Genomic DNA, 23,940 nt, shown 5'->3' with positions numbered 1-23,940 from the left:
GCCAGTCACGGATACCAGCGTGCAAGGATGGGGAGCGGTCTCAGAACAACATACGTTCCAGGGACGTTGGACTCTCCAAGAAAGCAAGCTTCCCATCAATTTCCTGGAGCTCAGGGCTATATACTGTCAAAGTCAGAAAAATGTCTCAATGCACGTTGCCATATTTGCACCGCACACTGGTCCGCGCTGCGCGTGCGTGCGCTCTCCCGTGGATGCGCATACCCGCAATAACGTGCACTCGCAGGCGCGGTATGCGTATTTACGGTAGAGTTTATGTAGTCGTAGCGTGCGACTCATTCGTTACAAATGTTCACAATTAATGTAGTTTATAGATCATGGTCCCTTTGATAGATTCTGAAAGTTTGGTTAAAATACAATGTCCCAGAGCTGAGGAATCCCTCTTTATATCGTACGAAGGGTCTAACAGGAATCATACAGCAGTGTTTGGTACCCATCGGAAGAGTATTTAATTAGCAATATTCCGGTGTTGGTTTGGAGCGTATTAATCGCTCGTGCGAATAGTTATGGACATAAGAAGTTTATGTCCATTTCTATTATTTACACATACTCAGGTATGCGGCGGGAAACCCAGTTTCCCACCCACCTGAGCTGTTGGAAATCGTCACAGCCCACCTGTATGAATCACCCTATGACCTTTTGTTATGATACAGGGCCGAATTCCTTCGGCCAATGGACAATGGGATTGTAGGACCAGGAGATTGCATTGTGTGTGGGGCATAAATAGGCAGGCCGACCACATCCAGCTCTCACTCTCTCATCAACGGTTATCTGCTGATAGCCGGGAGCTGGATATCGAGGCGCAGGCGATCATACCCTTTGTGCGTAAGTTTCTCTCCGTTATCATTGTCTTTCTGTGAGCCAATTTCTCTCATCTCATCTCTCTCTCTCTCTCTCTCTCTCTCTCTCTCTCTCTCTCTCTGGTCTGTTCTCTCATATCTCCCCTAGACTAGGCTAGTATTGTATTGTATTAGATAGTATTGTATTGTATTGCATTTAGGTCAGTGTAGTATTGTCTTTTTGTATTTATTGTTTAGTTCTGTGGTTAGGAAGTCTCTGTTATATTGTAGTGTATCATTTGTACTGTTATCCCCTTTTACAAGTATATTAGATATAATACAGTTAATAGGCCTTGGAACCTAAACCAGTATCTGTGTATTTTCTATAGTGTTAAGTGTTCACTTGAGCGTCGGTGACGCTCAAGCAGCTTTGTAGTTAGTCAGGTTACACAAGGTTGCACTTACACCCTGTACTCACATTAAGGTATTCAGTGTATTTCATTGGTATAAGGTTTTATCATAAAGGTATAGTGTTGTGAGCGTCTGCATCGCTGGTGACCTCCTCGTGGTCTCGAGCGTAAGCTACGCCATAGCGAATCATTACCCTAGACATAACCAATAACGTGTCCTGTGATCCCTGGGCCGTGAGCGAACGTGACGCTTGAGCGTCTCGCCTACGGCTGAGCGATCGTTACGCAACTAGCGTACCATTACGGTACTTCTTCAGTAAACAGCGTACAGTGTTCTTAGCTTCATAAAGGGTTGTTTATACGACAAAGGAATTTAGCATTGTCAATTGGGGACTCGTCCTATACTTCTCACATCTGCACTAGGTAGATCAGCAGACACTATCCCTCCAGCAAAGGGTGGGAGGTTGTCTCACAGTGCTGACGGGATAAGCGTCTGCTTCGCTTAGATAAAGAGTGCTGAAGGAATCCGGGAACCGGAAGTAAGAACAAAACGCTTGTGTCTTTTAAAACTGTTTTATTTCTCTTCTGTCTTGCGTATACACGCACGCATACATATATCTGCATTTCTGTTTCATTTTCGTATATCACTATTCCTGTTTGCCAATTTTATAGTTGATAGAAAGTGCTAAAAAGAGATTTGCTGTTATTTCATAGTAGAGGTGATAGTTAAAGTATAGAACAAACACACGGTTTGTCTGAGATACAAGGCAGTCAGTGTGGATTGCGGTAGATGATCAGGGATCATTTACATTGATAAAAGTATATATTGTGTTACGGTGGATCCTTTGCATTGCGTACACGTGTCGCTAACAAAGACTAGCGTACGCAATCCAAAAGGCAGACGCACGCAGCGTTCATTACGCAACGTAGCGTCCGGTTACGCCCACGTAGCTCAAGTTGTGATAAAGTGAAGTAACGCAAAGGCGATAATTAACGCACAGCGGTAGATAACGCGAAGCGGTAAATAACGCAAATCTATTTTTGGAAAATCTGAAATTTAGTTTAACAGATCCTGCTCCTAATTGGTAACACTTTTGGCCTAAAGACAATTTCTGCGCAGAAATAGATATAGAAACAAAAGTGTACATGTGTTGAGTGAGTGTGTTTTGTATACAAAAGTTTATATAACTTTAAGGTGGAACCAAAAGGAAAGCCGGGTACTCGTCAAGGGACATACGTGTAAGTGACATATACGGTGGCCAGGGAGGCATCCCTGGTTAAATAATATTTGAGCATTAGAGTATAGCGGACCATAAGGTAACAAGACCAGGAGGTCATAAGGTAACAAGACCAGGAGGTCATAAGGTAACAAGACCAGGAGGTCATAAGGTAACAAGACCAGGAGGTCGTAAGGTAAAAGGTCCGCTATAAAAGTCCAGTGGCACAACGCCTGGGGTGTTGGTGCAGAACCCATATAGGCCATACAAGCTCTGGCTGAAGGAATCGCAGCCGGAAACATAGATTCCATTGATCTTTCAGTACATGACAAGTAGTGCTCGTATACTGAACGATTGGACCGCACGTTATTGTGTGCAGTAGTTAGTAATCTGACCTAATACCATTAGAGTAAAGTGGTCACAAACGCTATCTGTACATTCTGACGTGATTTGTGTAATTTTTTATTTTTGGAAGGGAAGTTCGCTGGTCACTCAGGAACTATCTAACAACCCCAACTTTACTGGAAAGAGTAAGTGTCCTGCGGGTAACCCTCATATGTTCCAGTAAATAAAGGTTCACAGGGGCCCTAGGTTGGGTACAGCAGCTCTGGCTACAGTGATTGCAGCACAGGCCAACGTGGGCGAGAAGTAAGTGGGGTACTTGATAAACCACCACCGCCGGCCTGCCCAAGGACATCTTGGTTTGTTTGTAAGGGTTCGCTGAAAGCCTTGATATTCAAGGAGGAATAAGCAACGCCTGCAGATTATGGGGGCCATTTGTTCAGGTAGGGGGCGATCAACCCTGGTTCAGGTTGATTCTGTGAACCGACCAGTTGGGTCGGCACGATATGTAATGTGTGAAAAATATGGAATTCACACCGAATCTTTATGTGATGAATGGGAGAGAATGACTGTACAAGACAGGGACAAATTCCCAAGAATAGGTAGCTTTAGTCCAGAAGTGTTACAAAATTTAAGGAGGAGGATATGTCTCGTAAAATCAACAAAGAGACGAATTCAGCATCATGATTATTTACAGTTATGGCACCAGGAAGGTGAGATACAGAGAGGTTTGGCTCTGGCGGCAGGATCTGGGGCAGTCAGGAAGTTGATTGCCACAGCTCCTCCTCCACCATACATTGCAGGAGAGAAGTTGATTGCGGAGAGAAACGCACTGGGTTGTAAAACACAAACTCTTAGTAACCCTGTAAATGTTAATGATGTTAACCAAATAACTCATGCAAGTATTAACCCGTGCAAGATGTACCCTGTTTTGAACCTTCCTCAGGAGTGTGATCAAGAAGACGATTCAGCAACAATTTCAGCTCTCTCTCTTGCAGCCACCATAGCAGAGACCACAGTAGGCACAGCGACACCCACGAGATTAGTGAAAGCCCCTAGCGGAGGGATAGGTGAGGTCGTGTCAACGGGTAAGTACGGCACCATGCACTACACTGAAACAATTGTACCACAACAAGCTGTAGAATCTACACAGGAAGAGGCTGTTAGAATTGCTCCTGTAAGGGTAATAGCAGTTCCCAATGGAAAAACAGATGTGTCTGGAGCCACTCCCATAAGGAACATTGCCATGTACACTCCATTTTCCAGAATGGAATTAAGAACAATAGTGTCCGAATTTCCTGACCCCAGGAAGGATTTAGTTGCTAGCCAAAAATACATCAGGGATCTAGGTAACACTGTAGAACCCAACAACAAGGATTGGCAGATACTACTAAGAGCTTGTTTACCTTCCAATGTTGACGCAACTCAATTTTTAGCTGATTGTGCATTGGATAAAGATGTACCGCTTACAGACGTGTACAACAAGGATAATGTAAAAAGGATAAATTTACAGCTAAAGGAGTATTTCCCAGCCGTTGTTAAATGGAATAAAATATTTTCCATTAAGCAAAAGGAGTCCGAAACGGCAACAGAATATTTTCACCGGGCACTATTAGAAATGGCAAAGTACACTGGTATAGAAGACATTAAGACCAACCCAAACCATCGGGAAGTAGCAGTATCCGTACTGATGGATGGTTTAAAGGAAACATTAAAGACTAGGGTTCAGACCACGCAACCGTGCTGGCGAGGTCTGTCAGTGTCCGGCTTGAGAGAGGCTGCTATTGATCATGACAGAAACATCACTAGGCACAGGGAGTCGCAAAGTGATAAGTTGATGTCCGTAAGTATACAGGCGCTGACCACAAGGCAGCCTGCGTATGTACCACCGAATCCTGTGGGTAAGGCAAGTGTAATAACATGTTTTTCTTGTAACAGACCGGGACACTTTGCACGAGAATGTAGAACAAAGAATGTACAAAGGTCTTTTCAACCCCCTAGACAACAACACAACACACGACATTGGGAGCAGGGTCCACAGAGGCGGAGTTTTGAGCCACATACAGGGGAAACAAAAAGATATCCCCCAAACAGAGACTGGCATGCCTCTGGTAGTTCCCAGCTAACTCCCTCACAAGTAGTTGCTGCCAGCGGGATTCAGGGAGGTCAGCATACCCAATAGGGGTGTGGCCATACCTGTAATCTGCAGCCAGTTAAGTTGATTGCCAGTCTTGGAAGCGAACCAGAGATTGCAATCAATGTAGCTGGTAAAACTTTAAACTTTCTTGTAGACACAGGGGCGGCCAAGTCAGTGATAAATTCGACAGTGGGCATGAGAACCACTGGTAGGACAATTCCAGCCATGGGAGTAACAGGAGTAGTCCAGCACTACCCTGTTAGCAAACCAGCCGAGATTACAATAGGGCCTTTGCATACCAAGCATTCCTTTTTGCTGGCTGCATCTGCACCAACTAATCTCCTGGGAAGAGACTTACTATGTAAAATGGGTTGCGTCATTTATTGTACTCCTGAAGGTGTATTCTTGGACATTCCTGAGAATCACGCTCAGGAAGTACGAGACATGCTAGACTCCCCATCAAAATTAATGTCACATTCCATTATGACAAATAGGAATCCATCCCAAGTAGAAGAGATGATATCTCAGATACCAGAGTCACTTTGGACAAAAGATGGACAGGACACTGGATTAATGGCAAACGTAGCTCCAGTAGTTGTGCAAGTAAAAGATGGTAGGATAGCTCCAAAAATCCCACAGTATCCTCTGAAGCCAGAGGTGGAGTTAGGAGTTTTTCCCGTAATAGAGCGCTTGCTACAACAGGGCATTCTAGTAAGAACGTCCAGCACCGCAAATAGTCCCATCTTCCCTGTTAAAAAGAGTGGGGGGAGGGGTTACAGGCTAGTGCAGGATCTAAGGGGGATTAACAAAATAGTTGAGAGTCAGTTCCCCGTAGTGCCTAATCCAGCTGTCATCCTAATGCAAATTCCTCCCACTGCCAAATTTTTCACTGTTATTGACCTCTGCTCCGCTTTCTTTTCGGTACCTCTGCACCCTGACAGCCAATATTTGTTTGCATTCACATACAGAGGAGTCCAATACACGTGGACTCGGTTACCCCAAGGTTTCATAGATAGTCCAAGTATATTTTCTCAGGCTTTGCATGATTGTTTACAGTCTTTCCAACCAGACAGTGGATCAGTATTGATACAGTATGTGGACGATTTATTACTGTGTTCAGATTCACTGGAAGCATCTCTGAAGGATACGAAACAGCTCCTGTTTCATCTTTCAGACACAGGTCACAAGGTTTCCAAAGACAAGTTGCAATTATGCCAAGCTAAGGTAAAATATTTGGGACACTGTCTAACACAAGGACTGAGACACCTGACCGCTGATAGAATCCAAGCCATTAGAGACATGACACTGCCACAAACCCAGCAACAGATCAGGACGTTTTTAGGAATGTGTGGGTATTGCCGTAATTGGATCCCAGGGTTTTCCATATTGGCGCTACCTTTGCAGGAAATGGTCTCTTCAAACAAACCTGATCGGATTTCGCATACAGACGAATCTGAAACAGCATTTGAGAGACTCAAACAGTGCCTAACGCAGGCACCAGCACTAGGTATGCCAGACTATGGGAAACCCTTTGAACTATACGGAACAGAAAGTGCTGGGTGCGCAGCAGGTGTACTAACACAAAAACACGGTGATGCCAGCAGGCCAATTGCATACTACAGCGCCCAGCTAGATACGGTAGCGCGATCCCTCCCCACATGCTTGCGTAGCGTTGCGGCGATAGCATTGCTAGTGACAAAAAGCGAAGATGTCGTGCTAGGCCACAACCTCACAATCCATACACCGCATGCGGTATCTGCCTTATTGAATTCTGCCCAAACCAGACACGTCTCATCAGCAAGGTTTACAAGATGGGAATTGGCATTAATGGCCCCAGTAAACATCACCATAAGGAGATGCAGTGCATTAAACCCTGCAACATTTCTCCCAGGTGTGCCTGGTCAGACACAAAGGGTGGAAGGTGAGAGTGATGGGGAAGGAGGATTTAATGCAAAGGAAGATACACATGATTGTATGGAATATTTGACCCAAAATTTTACCGCAAGGCCTGACATCAGTGACAATCCACTGAAAGATGCAGAACTCACGTTCTACACGGACGGTAGTTGTCACAGACAGTCAGACTCGGGAGACTTGTGTACTGGATACGCTGTCGTAGATGACCAAGACACCATAGAAGCGGAACCGCTAGGCCCACCTCACTCAGCCCAGGTTGCTGAACTGGTCGCCCTAACCAGAGCATGTGAATTGGCTAAGGGTAAGTCAGCCAATATCTACACCGATTCCAGATACGCGTTCGGGGTAGTCCATGATTTCGGAGCGCTATGGCGTCTCAGAAATTTCATGACGGCAGCTGGTACACCGATAGCGCATGCAGCTCACATAAAAAGGCTTCTAACAGCGATACAGGAACCCGACAGAGTGGCTGTTATCAAATGTAAAGCACATACATATAGCCAAGACCCAGTATCCCTTGGTAACAGCCGAGCAGACGAAGCCGCAAAGCTTGCAGCTGCTACCCCCACACGGACAGACACCACACAGTTGATGGTATTTAATACCATCAACACACAGAAGTTGTGTGAGATGCAGAATCTGTGTTCCACACAGGAAAGAGCAGTCTGGAAGGCAAAGGGATATGGCCAGGAGTCCTCAGGGCTCTGGACGGATGGACATGGTAAACCAGTGGCCCCCAGGGCATACCTTCCATGTCTGGCTGAAGCAGCTCACGGGCTGACTCATCTAGGCAGGGAGGGGATGTGCAAATTGGTAAGAGCATACTGGTGCGCCCCAGGATTCTCCTCTCATGCGGGTAAAAGAGCAATGTCATGCCTTACCTGTCTGAGAAAGAATATTGGAAAAGCAATACCTACAGAACCATCCCATATCCCACCTGCCGGCGGCCCTTTCCAGGTAATACAAATTGACTTCATTCAATTACCCCCATGTCGAAATTTGAAATATGTACTTGTCTGTATAGATGTTTTCTCGAATTGGGTCGAAGCTTTTCCAGCAGCTACAAATACCGCTATGTTTACAGCTAAGAAAATTGTGCAGGAATTTGTATGTAGATATGGTATCCCTAGAATCATTGAAAGTGATAGGGGTACCCATTTTACAGGTGATGTCTTTCAAGGAATGTGTAAATTGATGGGTATTGATAGCAAGCTGCACACTCCGTACCGTCCACAGGCGAGTGCGAAGGTCGAAAGAGTGAACAGCACTATTAAAAATAAATTGAGTAAAGTAATGGCAGAGACAGGATTGACGTGGCCAGAAGCTTTACCCATTGTTTTGTATAGCATCAGAACCACTCCCAGGTCCCCTCTTAATCTGTCTCCTTTTGAAATCTTGTTTGGTCGACAACCGCATGTCATGATTAACCCTCAGGATGATTTGAAATGTAACAATGAAGTAACTGTAAAGTACTTGATTAACATGAGTAAGCAGTTGAGGAATCAAAATGATAATCTGAAGTTGATGATTCCTGATTTACCAGATAGTAATTGTCATGACATTGAACCTGGGGATTATGTAATGATACGAAATTTTCTACGCTCAGGTTGTCTTATTGATAGATGGGAAGGACCATACCAGGTCTTATTGACTAGCACCACAGCATTGAAGGTTGCTGAGAGAGAGACTTGGGTCCATTCATCCCACTGCAAAAAGGTTGCTGATCCAGAGAAGTCCCGCGATAAGGAACAGACGGTAGAGGTTGTATCACTGGAGTGTCTGTTCCAGGAGGATTGAGGCGGCACCTGAGCCTTGAAGACCGAAAGCAGTTGTCGACTCCCTTCTCCCTTTTATTGTTTTTCTCCACTTCCCAGCCCCTCTCCCTTAAAATTTCTTTTTCCCCCTCCTCATTCTTCTCTATTTCCTCCTCAAAGATGGACTTGCCCCAAGAGACTGTGATCCGGATTTTGATGTTAACCATGATGTTGACCAGAGCAGTCTGTTCCGGCGAGAGTACCATAGAGGTCGAAAGAGGTTCTGGAATGGGTTCCGATTATGATGATGGAGGCGTAGTTTTCCAAGATCAACCAAACCAACAAGCAAAGGCGAGTATCAGAAAACGATCCGATAGAAGAAATTGTGATGGATTGTTAGCTGAAGAAAATTGTATCTGTAGGCTCTGTGATAATCTGGTTGAAGATGGATGCATAAAGAAATGCCAATCTAGTTTTAATATCCATATAGACCGGCATCCATTGAGTGACTATCACTCCTTAGTGGGTAACGTGTTAAACCAAACAGATTGTTGGGTATGCTCTCAAGTACCTCAGGGTCACAGCAAATCAGGGCTAGTACCATTTCCTTTAACGTTAGGGGAGGTACTTGAGCTAAGTGGTGGGAGACCGGTGGACCGGAGGTTTAACATCTCCAGCCCTCCTAGTTTGAAGCTCCACCAATACCATGTGGATAGGTCCCTCATATGTTTTAACATCTCCAATCCCAGAAAACCGGGAAATTGGGAAGTGTCATGGAGTAACCACACCATGACCTTTTCACACAGAGCAGATAGAATGCCTACAGATACAGAGCTCGTACGCCACATAGCCAGTAGAGGAAAATCTTTCCGGTATCGATATACCTTAGGAAATAGGATTACTAGAGTTGGAGAGGTATCACCAGGATACTGTGCACATATCGTACAAACCGATACGTGCATTAAGCAGATGGAAGAATTAGGGTCAGGAGATTTCACCTGGAAGGTTTGTAACATGGTCATGTCCTTCTCCGTCCCTTATGTTCTCCCCGATGATGCATATTTCATATGCGGGAGAAAGGCGTACAAGTGGCTTGCCCCAAACTCTGAAGGATTGTGTTACATTGGAAAAGTATTGCCTGAAGTGATGACTGTTACACATGACAAAATGAAGGACATACACCGTGGTGCCCAAGCTCCTTATACTCACACTCATTACGAGCACCGAGTTAAAAGACAACTGTCAGAAAGGTTAGAGCATCCGGCCTCTGATCTTATCCATGAATCCACCGGGATTCAGGTTCTGGTAGCGTTAGATTTCACTCGTACCGCTCGAGGTGTGATGAATTATAGATACATTTCCGCACTCGCCAATTTGTTAGATAATATCACTGAAATGTATGATGACACGTTTAGATACACTGGAAGAGAACTTCAAGCTTACAAAACAGAACTAGTTCAGCATAGGATGGTTCTTAATTATCTTACAGCAGTAACAGGCGGATATTGTGTTACATTGGCAACACAGTACGGCATAAAGTGTTGCACGTATATCACAAATAGCACCGAGGATCCGGTAGAGGTCATAGACCAAAAGATGGACGATATTCTCCAATTGAAGTGGGAATTTCGTCGAAAACACAATCTCACCCTTGCTGCTGTAGGTAATGAGCTGACTGGTTGGGTGTCATGGTTGAACCCGCGAAATTGGTTCTCCGGTTTAGGAGACTGGGCTCAAGGAGTCATAATGGATGTTGGAAAGTTTCTACTATGTATCTTGGGTGTCGTTATATCGATTGGATTGATATTTAGATGCGGGCAGGCTTTAATGAGGTGCAAACAAAGTACAAAAGTGATGAGCTTGAGGAATGAGGAAACCGTAATTAACTTGGATTTGATTTATGACCCAATGATAGAAACCAGGATGTGATGAAAATGCGATTATACGGTCCGTTTCTTTCACCTGTTTTTCTGCTTTTCTCCAAGATACAAAGACCCCCTTGGACGAGGAAGCTGACGAGACGAGATGTATACGGACAACGGATTGACCGAAGAAGAAGATTTGACAACTTTAAATATGGACACTTGATGAACTTTGCCATGGATCCCCAGTTTCCCTAGTATTTTTAAACTCACGCTAGCCCAACATTTTTGTAAATCTGATGGCACTGACAAAGCTTGTTGCTCATGCCTAAGGAGCAAAACAGCGCAAAGAAGACGACTCTCAACAGATACCGAACACAACTTCGACGACAGATGTACATTTCCCTGACATAGAATATCATTGCATTTTTCGTAAGTGTTCTTTATCTTCATCTCTACAACCCTCAGGTAACGACACACATAGACGATAGGGAATACAGGCACAGATATCAGCAACCACATACCTCCCCCATTCATGTATCATCAACTAAAATGTGCATCCCCATTTTGTTACAACCACAGCCGAAATGAGCTCGGTAGAGTTTGACAGCCCATCCACAGACCTGTACCACAGGATAAGAAGGAATTCAAATGTATACTTCGCAATACCTCGAAGCTTGATTTACAACACGTACGGCACGATGATACATGACCCCCCAAACATGGATTCATACACACATGCTTCTGCTATCTCACTAGGTCATACCCTCTTCACACCTTCTCCTCTCTCCTCCCCTACCCAACCATGGAAATCAATTAACCCCTGACTTACATTTTTCTCCTTAAATGTTTTGTGGCAGTTATTATTGACTGCCAAAGGGTGGACTGTCAAAGTCAGAAAAATGTCTCAATGCACGTTGCCATATTTGCACCGCACACTGGTCCGCGCTGCGCGTGCGTGCGCTCTCCCGTGGATGCGCATACCCGCAATAACGTGCACTCGCAGGCGCGGTATGCGTATTTACGGTAGAGTTTATGTAGTCGTAGCGTGCGACTCATTCGTTACAAATGTTCACAATTAATGTAGTTTATAGATCATGGTCCCTTTGATAGATTCTGAAAGTTTGGTTAAAATACAATGTCCCAGAGCTGAGGAATCCCTCTTTATATCGTACGAAGGGTCTAACAGGAATCATACAGCAGTGTTTGGTACCCATCGGAAGAGTATTTAATTAGCAATATTCCGGTGTTGGTTTGGAGCGTATTAATCGCTCGTGCGAATAGTTATGGACATAAGAAGTTTATGTCCATTTCTATTATTTACACATACTCAGGTATGCGGCGGGAAACCCAGTTTCCCACCCACCTGAGCTGTTGGAAATCGTCACAGCCCACCTGTATGAATCACCCTATGACCTTTTGTTATGATACAGGGCCGAATTCCTTCGGCCAATGGACAATGGGATTGTAGGACCAGGAGATTGCATTGTGTGTGGGGCATAAATAGGCAGGCCGACCACATCCAGCTCTCACTCTCTCATCAACGGTTATCTGCTGATAGCCGGGAGCTGGATATCGAGGCGCAGGCGATCATACCCTTTGTGCGTAAGTTTCTCTCCGTTATCATTGTCTTTCTGTGAGCCAATTTCTCTCATCTCATCTCTCTCTCTCTCTCTCTCTCTCTCTCTCTCTCTCTCTCTCTCTCTCTCTCTCTGGTCTGTTCTCTCATATCTCCCCTAGACTAGGCTAGTATTGTATTGTATTAGATAGTATTGTATTGTATTGCATTTAGGTCAGTGTAGTATTGTCTTTTTGTATTTATTGTTTAGTTCTGTGGTTAGGAAGTCTCTGTTATATTGTAGTGTATCATTTGTACTGTTATCCCCTTTTACAAGTATATTAGATATAATACAGTTAATAGGCCTTGGAACCTAAACCAGTATCTGTGTATTTTCTATAGTGTTAAGTGTTCACTTGAGCGTCGGTGACGCTCAAGCAGCTTTGTAGTTAGTCAGGTTACACAAGGTTGCACTTACACCCTGTACTCACATTAAGGTATTCAGTGTATTTCATTGGTATAAGGTTTTATCATAAAGGTATAGTGTTGTGAGCGTCTGCATCGCTGGTGACCTCCTCGTGGTCTCGAGCGTAAGCTACGCCATAGCGAATCATTACCCTAGACATAACCAATAACGTGTCCTGTGATCCCTGGGCCGTGAGCGAACGTGACGCTTGAGCGTCTCGCCTACGGCTGAGCGATCGTTACGCAACTAGCGTACCATTACGGTACTTCTTCAGTAAACAGCGTACAGTGTTCTTAGCTTCATAAAGGGTTGTTTATACGACAAAGGAATTTAGCATTGTCAATACAGAGCCCTTAGAGCGGAGTGGTCTCTCCTTCAGGGTCAACCAGTCAAAATACAATCAGACAACGTGACCGCAGTTGATTACATAAATTGAAAAGGTGGCATCTGCAGTCGTGGGGCCATGCGAGAAGCGACACACATCTTCCATTGGGCTGAGCAGCATCTGCCCGCGCTGACGGCTATATTCATACCAGGAGTCATCAACTGGGAGGCAGACTTCCTAAGTTGCCAGGAAGGGCATTCCGGAGAATGGGCCCTTCATCCGGAGGTCTTTCGGTTGCTGGTTCAGTCGTTGGGGGCTTCCAGACATCGACATGATGGCTTCTCAGCACAATTACCAGGTACCAAGGTACTGCGCTCGCACAAGAGATCCGGCAGCCTTCCTGGTGGACGCCTTAATAGTTCCATGGGAGTTTCCACTGGTCTATGTCTTTCCTCCGATTCTCATTGCCCCAGACTGGCCGCGTCGAGGTTGGTATGCGGATCTACAGAGTCTTTCCATCGATTCTCCTCTCAGTCTCCCGCAGCTACCGGATCTTCTGTTCCAGGGCCCGTGTCTGCATCCAGATCTCGACAGATTGTCTTTGATGGCGTGGCTCCTTAGACACCCGTCCTGAGAGAAAAAGGCTTTTCTCAGAGGGTTATCTCTACCATGCTTCGGGCTAGGAAACCATCTTCAGCCCGAGTTTATCAGAGTCTGTAAGGCTTTCTTCGCTTGGTGTTCAACACAGCAGTTTAATCCGCGGTCTTTCCGTGTTTCACAGCTTTTGGCATTTCTCCAGTCGGGGCTTGATCTAGGCCTTAGCCTTTCCACTCTTAAGGTTCAGGTTTCTGCCATTTCTGTCCTCTTCCAACGTCGGCTGGCTCACTTGCCGGATGTTTGAACCTTTTTGCAGAGTGTGCTACATCTGCACCCTCCGTTTGTGCCTCCGATTTCTCCATGGGACTTATTTTTGGTCCTTCGGGCTCTTCAGTCAACACCGTTTGAACCGCTGGACAAGGTCGAACTCAGATGGCTCACGTGGAAAACAGTTTTTCTTCTGCCCATTTCGCCTGCCCAATGAGTTTCTGTTATCAACGCCTTATCATGGCGCTCTCCATTTTTGGTGTTCCATTCGGATCCTACTGTCCTGCGGACTCGTTTAGGTCACTTACCTAAGGTGGTTTCGCGTTTCCACATCAATCAGGAAATTGTGGTCCCGGCTTTTTCTGCCTCCTCTGCTTCGGAGGCTACCCTGGATGTAGTGCAGGCTCTTCGGGTTTATGTGGACCGGAATAAGGACCTCCGCAGGTCAGACAGTTTGGTTCATTTTATATGACTCTCACAGACTGGGATGGCCTGCTACGAAACAGTCTATTGCTCGATGGCTCCGTTTGACTATCCAGCATGCCTATACAGCTGCCAATCTTCCGATCCCTGTGGGGGTTACTGCCCATTCCACTCGTTCTGTTGGTCCCCCTTGGGCTGCTCGCCGAGTAGCTGAACAGCTGTGCAAGGCGGCCACGTGGTCTGTTTGTTCAGTTGACTACAGTGTGTGGCTCTGTCTGTGTGATGGTCTTTCCTCCTCTTTACCTTGCTCTTGCTAACTACAAACTGACGGGCCTCGGTCAGGGGGCGGGGTATAGGAGAAAGGAGGACTGAGTGCTGCTGGGAATAGTTCTGTAACTCTTTGGTGCCCGGACTCAGTCCTTATCCAGCCTATACCCAGCGTCTCTCCTTGTTGCCCCTATGGACTTGAAGAAAAAGATTTACCCAGGTAAGAACATAAATCTTATTATTACTGCTGCCTACATGCTTTACATTGTAATTAATTGCATTTCATTATGCATAAAATGTACTGTATGTGCCTTTGCATCTTGCAGTGACTTCAGCGGTAAAGAGACTTGTCTTTTCATACAAATGGAACTGTGTGAGAATGGCTCCCTCAAAAAGTGGATCAGGAAGAGGAACTTGTCCAGGCATGTTGACAAGACCAAAAGTCTTGATATTTTTCAACAGATAATTGAAGGCGTAAAATACATTCATGACAACAAACTTATACACAGGGACCTTAAAGTGAGTATGTATGAATGAAAATGTAATATAAATACAGTAAAAAAAAATGTGTGGATTAGTATTAGATTTACACTAAAAAGGTCTAAAATCAATAGGTCTACCACTAATGGTAGAAATGCATTAGGTTGAAAGGGTCAAAAGGTAGACATATAATAGGTAGACAGTAGAAAAGGTCAACAGGGTCAAAATGTTGACATGAATATGGTCGACACAAAAAAAAAAGGTAGACACAATTTTTGGGGTGTTTTTGGGTGTTTTGTCACTTTCTGCCACAAACAAGCTCCATTAATGCTTCGCTCGCCATGCTTCAGGCAGGTTACTATTTCTAATCGTAGTCCACTTGGATGGTAAAGTATGAAACCGTTTAAAATAGAGTTTAAAAAAAAAAAACTTGTCTACCATATATGTGTCGACCATTGTCATGTTGACCTTTTGACCCTGTCAACCTAATGCATGTCTACCATTAGTGGTAGACCTATTGACTGTAGACCATTTTAGTGTAGATCTATAGACCGGATACCAAACTGCTCAGTGACTTCTAAAATCCATTCAATTACAGTAGTGAGTGAATTATTCCATATACAGGTATGTTATTATAGAAGGGAAATGCATGTTCACCAAAATGTTTGCAGGTATGTAACCCTCCTTCAGTGTGGGGGATGAACTAAGCCTTGGAGAGTGATAAAGTGCAGAGAGATAAAGTACCAACCAATCAGCTCCTGTTATTTTTGAAACGCAGGCTGTCACATGGCAGTTAGGAGCTGATTGGCTGATACTTTACCTCTCCATTTTATTGCTCTCCAAGGCTTAGTTCATCTTCCCGTGTGTATCTTTTTGTCAGTGGATTAGTGTGACACCACTGGGATGTCGCAATATATCCAATGCAACTCCCTAAACTTGCTCATTGTTTGAGGTACAAGCTAAACCTATGTCTAACACAGTGGTTTTCAAACTCGGCCCTCAGGACCCCACACGGTTCACATTTTCCATGTAACCCAGCAGGTGCACTGTGTATCATCAACTACCACATTTTAAAAATCTACAGGTGACCTGCAAAACATGAACCATGTGGGGTCCTGAAGACCGAGTTTGAGAATCTGTGGTCTAACATATGCTTACCCCTGTGCTAGTCATAGATGTGCAAAAAAACGCACATCTACAATCAAAATCTCTGATATGCGGGTCTTGCCCTATGCCTTTCCCCCGCGGACATGCAAAAGCATTGCACGGCGGCGATGCTTTCACATCTACCGAGTTGCTCTCTGCCTACGCAGCCTAGCTGCGAAGGAAGACGGCTACCCATCATGTTTTTGGATGCAGCGACCCGCCCCAGTAATGGTCCGGACACGCCTCTGTTGTTTAGACCACACCCGACCAACGCCTCTGACACGCCCCCGACCACCTTGCCACTGCCTCTGCCTGTCAGTTGGGCGATCGCACAAGTGAGATGCCATCGCAACTGACTGTGTACGCACACACCGTGTGGCTTCTGTGCGTGCGCACACAGCACAGGGCTTCAGCCTGCGTACGCTGAATTAGGCCCTCAGTCTCTTCTCTACTGACCTAAGCGTATACCATGGTGACCAAGGACGTAACTTCTGTGGGTGATCCAGGCCCTCACTATTCTCCAGTTTCATGTGAACACCTCTGATCTGTCACTATTAAATCCAAGCTCTGCAAGTATTTAGATATACATAGCTGAAAATACTGCCGCAAGTTGTGCTCCTGCACAGTGCAACAAATTCTGTGTGCAATGTATAATAACAATGCTCAAAATAATTTGAGCCAAGTGTAAATTAGGCCTTAGGGACTGATTCTAAATGTCTATGTTTTTTTCATTTTGCTTTTCTGGGTACAAAGAAATGCCACTACAAAGCCTTTACCTGGTAGACATCTGTGGGGGCGATTGCAGCTGCCACTATATGGCGCTGTATGGAGCAATTCAATTGTTGCTCATTTAGGGCACGAATAGCCACGGGGGGACACATTTCAGCTCACAACCTCCTGAGGTGGCAAGCTGAAATGTGCGATAAATCAGCACTTTGAAGTTTGGCTGCCCAGAGCAGTACTTCAGATGGGTTTAGCCACTTTACGCGGCTAAACCCAGTACTGATGGTCGGCACACAGCATTCATGCCCCCGACGGGGCGAAGGGCGGAGGATGACGACAATGAAATTGCACTGATGAGTGCCCATAAAACAATAGTATTCCCCCCCTGTGTGTTCAGATGTGTAAAGATTGAGACACCCACTTTCAGCATTCGTAAGGCTGCAGTTCGGATTAGTGCAGCTTTAGACGCCACTATCAGTTGCTCCATCAAAACTTGCACCAGCATTATGGCATGTGCAGCTACTCGGTCTAAGTGTGGCCTCCTATGTGAGTGGTTGAGCATCTGTGTATGCAGCCACATTCAAAGACACACCCACAGCAGTCCCATAACATGCCCATAAGATGTGTGCATGTGCTAAGCCACCGCCTTATCATCTCTCAGGAACACCCGCTACCACCACCCTGTCATCTCTCAGGAACACCCGCTACCTCCACCCTGTCATGTCTCAGGAACATCAGTTACCTCCACCCTGTCATCTCTCAGAAACAACCGCTACCACCACCCTGTCATCTCTCATGAACACTAACTACCACCACCCTGTCATCTCTCAGGGACACTTGCTACCTCCACCCTGTCATCTCTCAGGAACACTCAATACCACCACCCTGTCATCTCAGGAACACCCACTACCACCACCCTGTCATCTCCCATGCACACTCGCTTCCCCCACCCTGTCATCTCTCAGGAACACTCGCAACCACCTCCCTGTCATCTCTCAGGAACATCCGCTACCACCAGCCTGTCATCTCTCAGGAACACCCGCTACCACCACCATGTCATCTCTTTGGAACACTTCCTACCACCTCCCTGTAATCTCTCTGGAAGACTTGCTACCACCTCCCAGGAACACTTGCTACCATCACCCTGTCATCTCTCAGGAACACCCACTACCTCCACCCTGTCATCTCTCAGGAAGACCCACTACCATCTCCCAGGAACACCCACTACCACCACTATGTCATCTCTCATGAACACCCACTACCTCCACCCTGTCATCTCTCAGGAACACCCGCTACCTCCACCCTGTCATCTCTCAGGAACACCCGCTACCACCTCCCTGTCATCTCTCAGGAACACCCACTACCTCCACTCATCATCTCTCAGAAGCAACCGCTACCACCACCCTGTCATCTCTCAAGAACACCTGCTACCACTAGCCTGTCATCTCTCTGGAACACTTGCTACCACCATCCTGTCATCTCTCAGAAACACTTGCTACCACCACCCTGTCATCTCCCAGGAACACCCGCTACCTCCACCCTGTCATCTCCCAGGAACACCCGCTACCTCCTCCCTGTCATCTCCCAGGAATACCCGCTACCTCCTCCCTGTCATCTCTCAGGAACACCCACTACATCAACCCTGTCATCTCTCAGGAACACTCGCTACCACCACCTTGTCTTCTCCCAAGAACACCAGCTTCCTCCACCCTGTCATCTCAGAAACACTTGCTACCACCTCCCTGTCATCTCTCATGAACAACTGCTACCACCACCCTGTCATCTCAGTAACACTTACTACCACCAGCCTGTCATCTCAGGAATGGTTGCTACCACCATTCTGTCATCTCTCAGGAACACTCGTTACCACCACCCTGTCATCTCTCAGGAACACTCGTTACCACCACCCTGTCATCTCTCAGGAACACCCGCTACCTTCACCCTGTCATCTCTCAGGAACACTTGCTACCTCCATTCTGTCATCTCTCAGGAACACTTGTTACCACCACCCTGTCTTCTTTCAGGAACACCTGCAACATCTGTAGTTTACTTCCCCGTATGCGCATCTGAAATCACAATTACGACTCTGTACAGACAGGCAGGACACATTTGCGGCGTGACTTAGATGATTGTGCAGTAGCTACACATTGCTCAATAGTGTCTGATATTGGCAGTGCGCCCATCTCCCAATCAGGCCCTCAGTCTCTTTACTTGCCTTAACAGGATGCTGTTAGAACTTGTTTTTGTTGTTAGGATAGTTTTTACTGATAGACAAAACTGATGCTTGTGTTACAGCCTGCAAATATATTATTTACTAAAGAAATGACGGTGAAGATTGGAGATTTTGGATTGGTGACTCAGATGACTGGGGAAAAGGAGATAAAAGCACTTACACGAACCCAAGGAACTGGTACACCATGCTATATGGCTCCAGAACAGGTAAATATTTCTTTGCAGTTATGTAAGTTCACTCGAGTCCAACTTTATTGTCAATTTTACTTCTAATTTGGTAATCATTTCAAATAGTTTCTAGTGACCTTGGTTTCACTACTATTTATCAGAAAAGATAAAAATAAGGTCCATAAAAATATTACAGGTCTGACATGGCAGAAAAATACAGGACACACACATCACTGTGATAGGAAATTAACTTATTTATTCTAAATACACATTTATAAAACAGTTATGCAATCAATTGCCAATGAGTTAAAGTTACTAATCACAAGTTTACCTAATAATATTTATTATTAACAGTTTCTTATATAGCGCAGCAAATTCTGTTGCGCTTTACAATTGGAAATAACAATGATATAACAAAACTGGGTAATAACAAACAGTCATAGCGGTAGGAAGGCCCTGCTCGCAAGCTTACAATCTATAGGGAAATAGGCATAATAATATATAACAATCACTATAGAATTGGTATAGCGTTTTAAAACTATAAATATCATGCATAAAATTAATAATACTAGCATCTTGGTTGCTGGCTCCAGATACAGAAGCTGATTAGAGTTCCACACACATATAAACACCACATTTGTCAGCAGGATAAGAGATCCATTAACAGACTGTTAGGGTCTCCTGCCCTGTGCTGCCACGTCGTCATGGCAACCGGGAGACAAGTGCTAGCGGAGTAACCTGAGCGCAGCTGATACTCCGGTTCGGGTCTTTTGTTGTGCAGTGGTTATAGGCTCTGTGCATGGCAGGGGATCCGGTGCTGGTTTTTGTGCTCACAGTCTGTGAGGTCTGAGTGGGGCGTGGACAGCACCTGCTTTATAAGGCCTCTTTTCAGGGTAAGCAGATGCTGCTGAATCTTTGTTGGTTAGTCAGTTTCTGAAAGTTAGCCAGTACTGTGTAGCTTTGTATTTGTTTGTTGCTTACTGCAAATAGGCCTGGGGATTTGGTATTACACTCTGCCAATCCAGACCTAGCAGTAAGACTGGAGTCAGTCGTTTAGCTTGCTGGGGTTCTGTTACTACTCTGTGAACTTAGCAAGTTTGCGGCTGTATTCTAAGACTTGCCTGTCTAATCCTGTCTCACTGTGCTAGGTGTCAGGGGTCAGTTTAGTGGCAGTAAACCGAACCTGTGCACTGCAAGTGAGAATTAGGATTGTGGAGAATCTCCTTGTGTCTATCATTCCATCTCTGACCAAGGAGTTTACTGCCACACCCGTTGGTAACCCTTTAGGGTTTTGCTGTTGCCCTTAGCAACAGCATTTCGGGTTTTCTATGTATTAAAACACAACATCTTGCTTTTCACATCTGAGCAGTTCTAATACAAGGGAGATACCCAGTTCCTTAGCCTCTGGGCTTCTCTGTTCACGTTGTGTGTATTTTGTTACCCTACCACCTTCTGTGTACGTTATGTCATATTCCCTAGTCTGTCTGTGAGTCCATTTGTTTTGCATAACAGTTCAAACACCAGTACATTCCTGCAGGCACTGGAGTGCATAACAGTCCTGACACCAGTACTTTCCTGCAGGCACTGGTGTGCATAACATATTCAGCAGCCCAATACTCCTGTTGAAATTTTGTGGGAATATGGAGCATACCCCTCAAAATACGTTGCAACAGGTGGTTGATCAGGTGCAGGTCCTGACTCAAAAATTTAATGATTTGTCCATTAAAATGCACACCTCCCAGGCTGCTGGCGGAGCTCCCGCAGCAGCAGCACCTGCAGGGGTTAAGGAGCCGAAAGTAAATCTCCCGGATCGTTTTTCTGGAGATCGCTCGCAGTTCTTTTGTTTCAAGGAGAGCTGCAAGCTATACTTCCGGCTTAGGCCTCAGTCTTCTGGGTCGGAGATTCAGCGGGTGGGCATAGTGATTTCCTTGCTACAAGGAGACCCACAGGTCTGGGCATATGGGTTGCAGCCTGACTGTCCGTCGCTTAAAAGTGTTGATGCTTTTTTTACGGCACTGGGCATGTTGTATGATGACCCTGACAAGACGGCCTCAGCCGAGGCTCAGATTTCGATCCTTAAGCAAGGGCGAAGGCCAGTTGAGGTTTACTGTACGGAGTTTCGGAGGTTGGCCCATGATACCCAGTGGAATGACCCAGCCCTGAGACACCAGTACCGAAGAGGTCTTTCTAACCAGATAAAGGACCAACTGGTACAACATCCCTTGCCTGATAGCTTGGATCAGCTCATGCAGTTATCCATCCGGGTGGATAGACGGCTGAGAGAGCGTAGGCTTGAAAGGGAGACTGAGATTTCCTTCCTTCCCAAGGGAACCTCAGACTCTGAGGAATTTTCCGAGGAGCCTATGCAGATTGGGGCTACCCGCCTCTCCTCGCGTGAGAAGATGCGGAGGAGACAGCAGGGGTTGTGTTTGTACTGTGGGAATAAAGGTCATGTGGTAGTATCATGCCCAGAAAAACCGGAAAACTTCAGGGCCTGAGGGTGATGGGAAATATCCTGTCAGGCCAGAAGTCAGAATTTCCCAAGAAGACTTTTATCATTCCGGTGACCTTGAAGATCCTCGGTCAAACTGTCAAGACTGAGGCCTTTGTGGACAGTGGGGCCGACGGGGTTTTTATGGACCGCCAATTCGCCCTGAAACACTCTGTTCCCTTAGTACCCTTGGCATCGGAAATTGAGATTTGTGGGTTAAACGGGGAACCATTATCCCAAGGTAAAATTACCTCTTGCACTAGCCAGATTTCTTTGTTTATTGGAGCCACACACTCTGAAAAATTGTCCTTTTATGTGACTGTCTGTACTTTTGCCCCATTGGTGTTGGGGTTACCCTGGTTAAGGGCCCACAATCCTCAATTTGACTGGGTCTCTGGGGAGATTCTTAGTTGGAGTACTGATTGTTTCAGGAGTTGCTTGAGCCTTCCAGTCAGGTTCTCGCAGCTAAGTTTGCCAGGATTGCCAGGGTGTTATGCAGATTTTGCGGACGTGTTCTCCAAAAAAGTTGCAGAGGTACTACCTCCCCATCGCTCCTATGACTGTGCCATTGATTTGTTGCCAAATGCTAAGCTTCCCAAGAGCAGGTTGTACTCCCTGTCACGTCCTGAGACTCAGGCTATGGCAGAGTACATTCAGGAGAACTTGGCTAAGGGATTTATCAGACCTTCACAGTCTCCAGTTGGGTCGGGGTTCTTCTTCGTGGGTAAAAAGGACGGTTCGTTGCGACCCTGCATCGACTTCAGGGAATTGAACCGTATCACGATTAAAAACTCATACCCACTGCCTCTCATTTCGGTCTTGTTTGACCAGCTTCGTACTGCCACCATTTTTTCTAAGATTGACCTACGCGGTGCGTACAATCTAATCCGAATAAGAGAGGGGGATGAATGGAAGACTGCCTTTAATACCCACTCGGGGCATTATGAATATTTGGTGATGCCTTTTGGGCTCTGTAATGCCCCGGCAGTCTTCCAGGATTTCATGAATGATGTGCTCAGGGAATATTTGGATAGATTCTTAGTTGTATACTTAGATGACATCCTAATCTTCTCCCATTCCCTGGAGGAACATCGGAAGCATGTACGCTTAGTCCTCCAGAAACTCAGAGACCACCGGCTTGGGGCGAAGCTGGAGAAGTGCGAATTTGAAGTTCAGCAAATCGCATTTCTAGGATATATTATCTCCCCAGAAGGTTTCCAAATGGAGGGTTCCAAGGTACAGGCAGTCCTGGATTGGGTGCAGCCCACTAGTTTGAAGGCGCTTCAGCGTTTCCTGGGCTTTGCGAATTTTTATAGACGATTTATCGCTGGATTTTCGTCTATAGTGGCGCCCTTGGTGGCACTCACTAAGAAAGGGGCGGATGTTGCTCACTGGTCTTGTGAGGCTAAAGCGGCTTTTGCCCGTCTCAAAAGGGCATTTGTTTCGGCCAAGGTGCTGCGACACCCAGATCCAGAGCGTCCTTTTGTGGTGGAGGTGGATGCCTCTGAGATGGGTATTGGGGCAGTGCTTTCTCAGATGGGAGTGTCAGATAATCGCCTTCATCCCTGTGCTTACTTTTCCCGTAAATTTTCGCCTGCCGAGATGAATTATGACATGGGTAACCGGGAATTGTTGGCTATTAAGGATGCACTCGAGGAGTGGAGACACTGGCTTGAGGGGGCTAAGTTTGTGGTCTCAATTCTCACTGACCATAAGAATCTGGCATATTTAGAGTCAGCGAAGCGTCTCAATGCCAGGCAGGCACGATGGGCTTTGTTTTTTGCTCGCTTTAATTTTTTGATAACATATCGCCCTGGGTCAAAAAACATCAAGGCTGATGCGCTCTCGCGGAGTTTTGCTCCAATCCAGGAGACCACCGAGGAGCCGTTGCCCATTGTTTCCCCATCATGTATTAAAGTGGGCATTACCCAGGACCTCTTATCATTAGTCCTTAGAGCACAGGAGCAGGCTCCTCCAGACCTTCCGGTAGGTCTTTTGTTTGTGCCTCCTAGGTTAAGACAGCGAGTGTTCCTGGAATTCCATGCCAAGAAGTCTGCAGGTCACCCGGGTATTGCCAGAACTCGGGAGTTGCTATCTAGGGCGGTGTGGTGGCCCTCGGTGGCTAAGGATGTGGATCAGTGGGTTCGGGCATGTGACATCTGTGCCCGAAATAAGACTCCTAGAGGGGTTCCTGTTGGCCCACTACATCCACTCTCTATCCCATCTAAGCCATGGACCCACATTTCAATGGATTTTGTGGTGGACTTGCCCAAATCCTCGGGGATGACAGCCATCTGGGTTGTCGTTGACAGGTTTTCGAAGATGGCGCACTTCGTTCCACTGGTTGGGCTGCCATCGGCC

The 23,940-nt window shown here is 45.9% G+C and overlaps 1 protein-coding gene across 6 annotated transcripts in view; it reads left to right on the top strand.

Moving 5' to 3' along the window:
• LOC134910212 (interferon-induced, double-stranded RNA-activated protein kinase-like) overlaps positions 1 to 23,940 on the top strand; it is a 354,989-nt gene that overhangs the window by 210,386 nt on the left and 120,663 nt on the right. For all 6 annotated transcript variants that reach the window (XM_063917987.1, XM_063917992.1, XM_063917986.1 and 3 more), the window contains exons 17-18: positions 14,666 to 14,858; positions 18,984 to 19,127. In XM_063917987.1, coding sequence (XP_063774057.1) covers positions 14,666 to 14,858; positions 18,984 to 19,127 — 337 coding nt within the window. The remainder of the gene's footprint in view (positions 1 to 14,665; positions 14,859 to 18,983; positions 19,128 to 23,940) is intronic.

This window comes from Pseudophryne corroboree, chromosome 4 (assembly GCF_028390025.1).
Source record: "Pseudophryne corroboree isolate aPseCor3 chromosome 4, aPseCor3.hap2, whole genome shotgun sequence".
NCBI lineage: Eukaryota > Metazoa > Chordata > Amphibia > Anura > Myobatrachidae > Pseudophryne > Pseudophryne corroboree.
The sequence above is the reverse complement of the archived record's forward strand: the minus strand, read 5'-3'. Positions and strand labels throughout refer to the sequence as shown.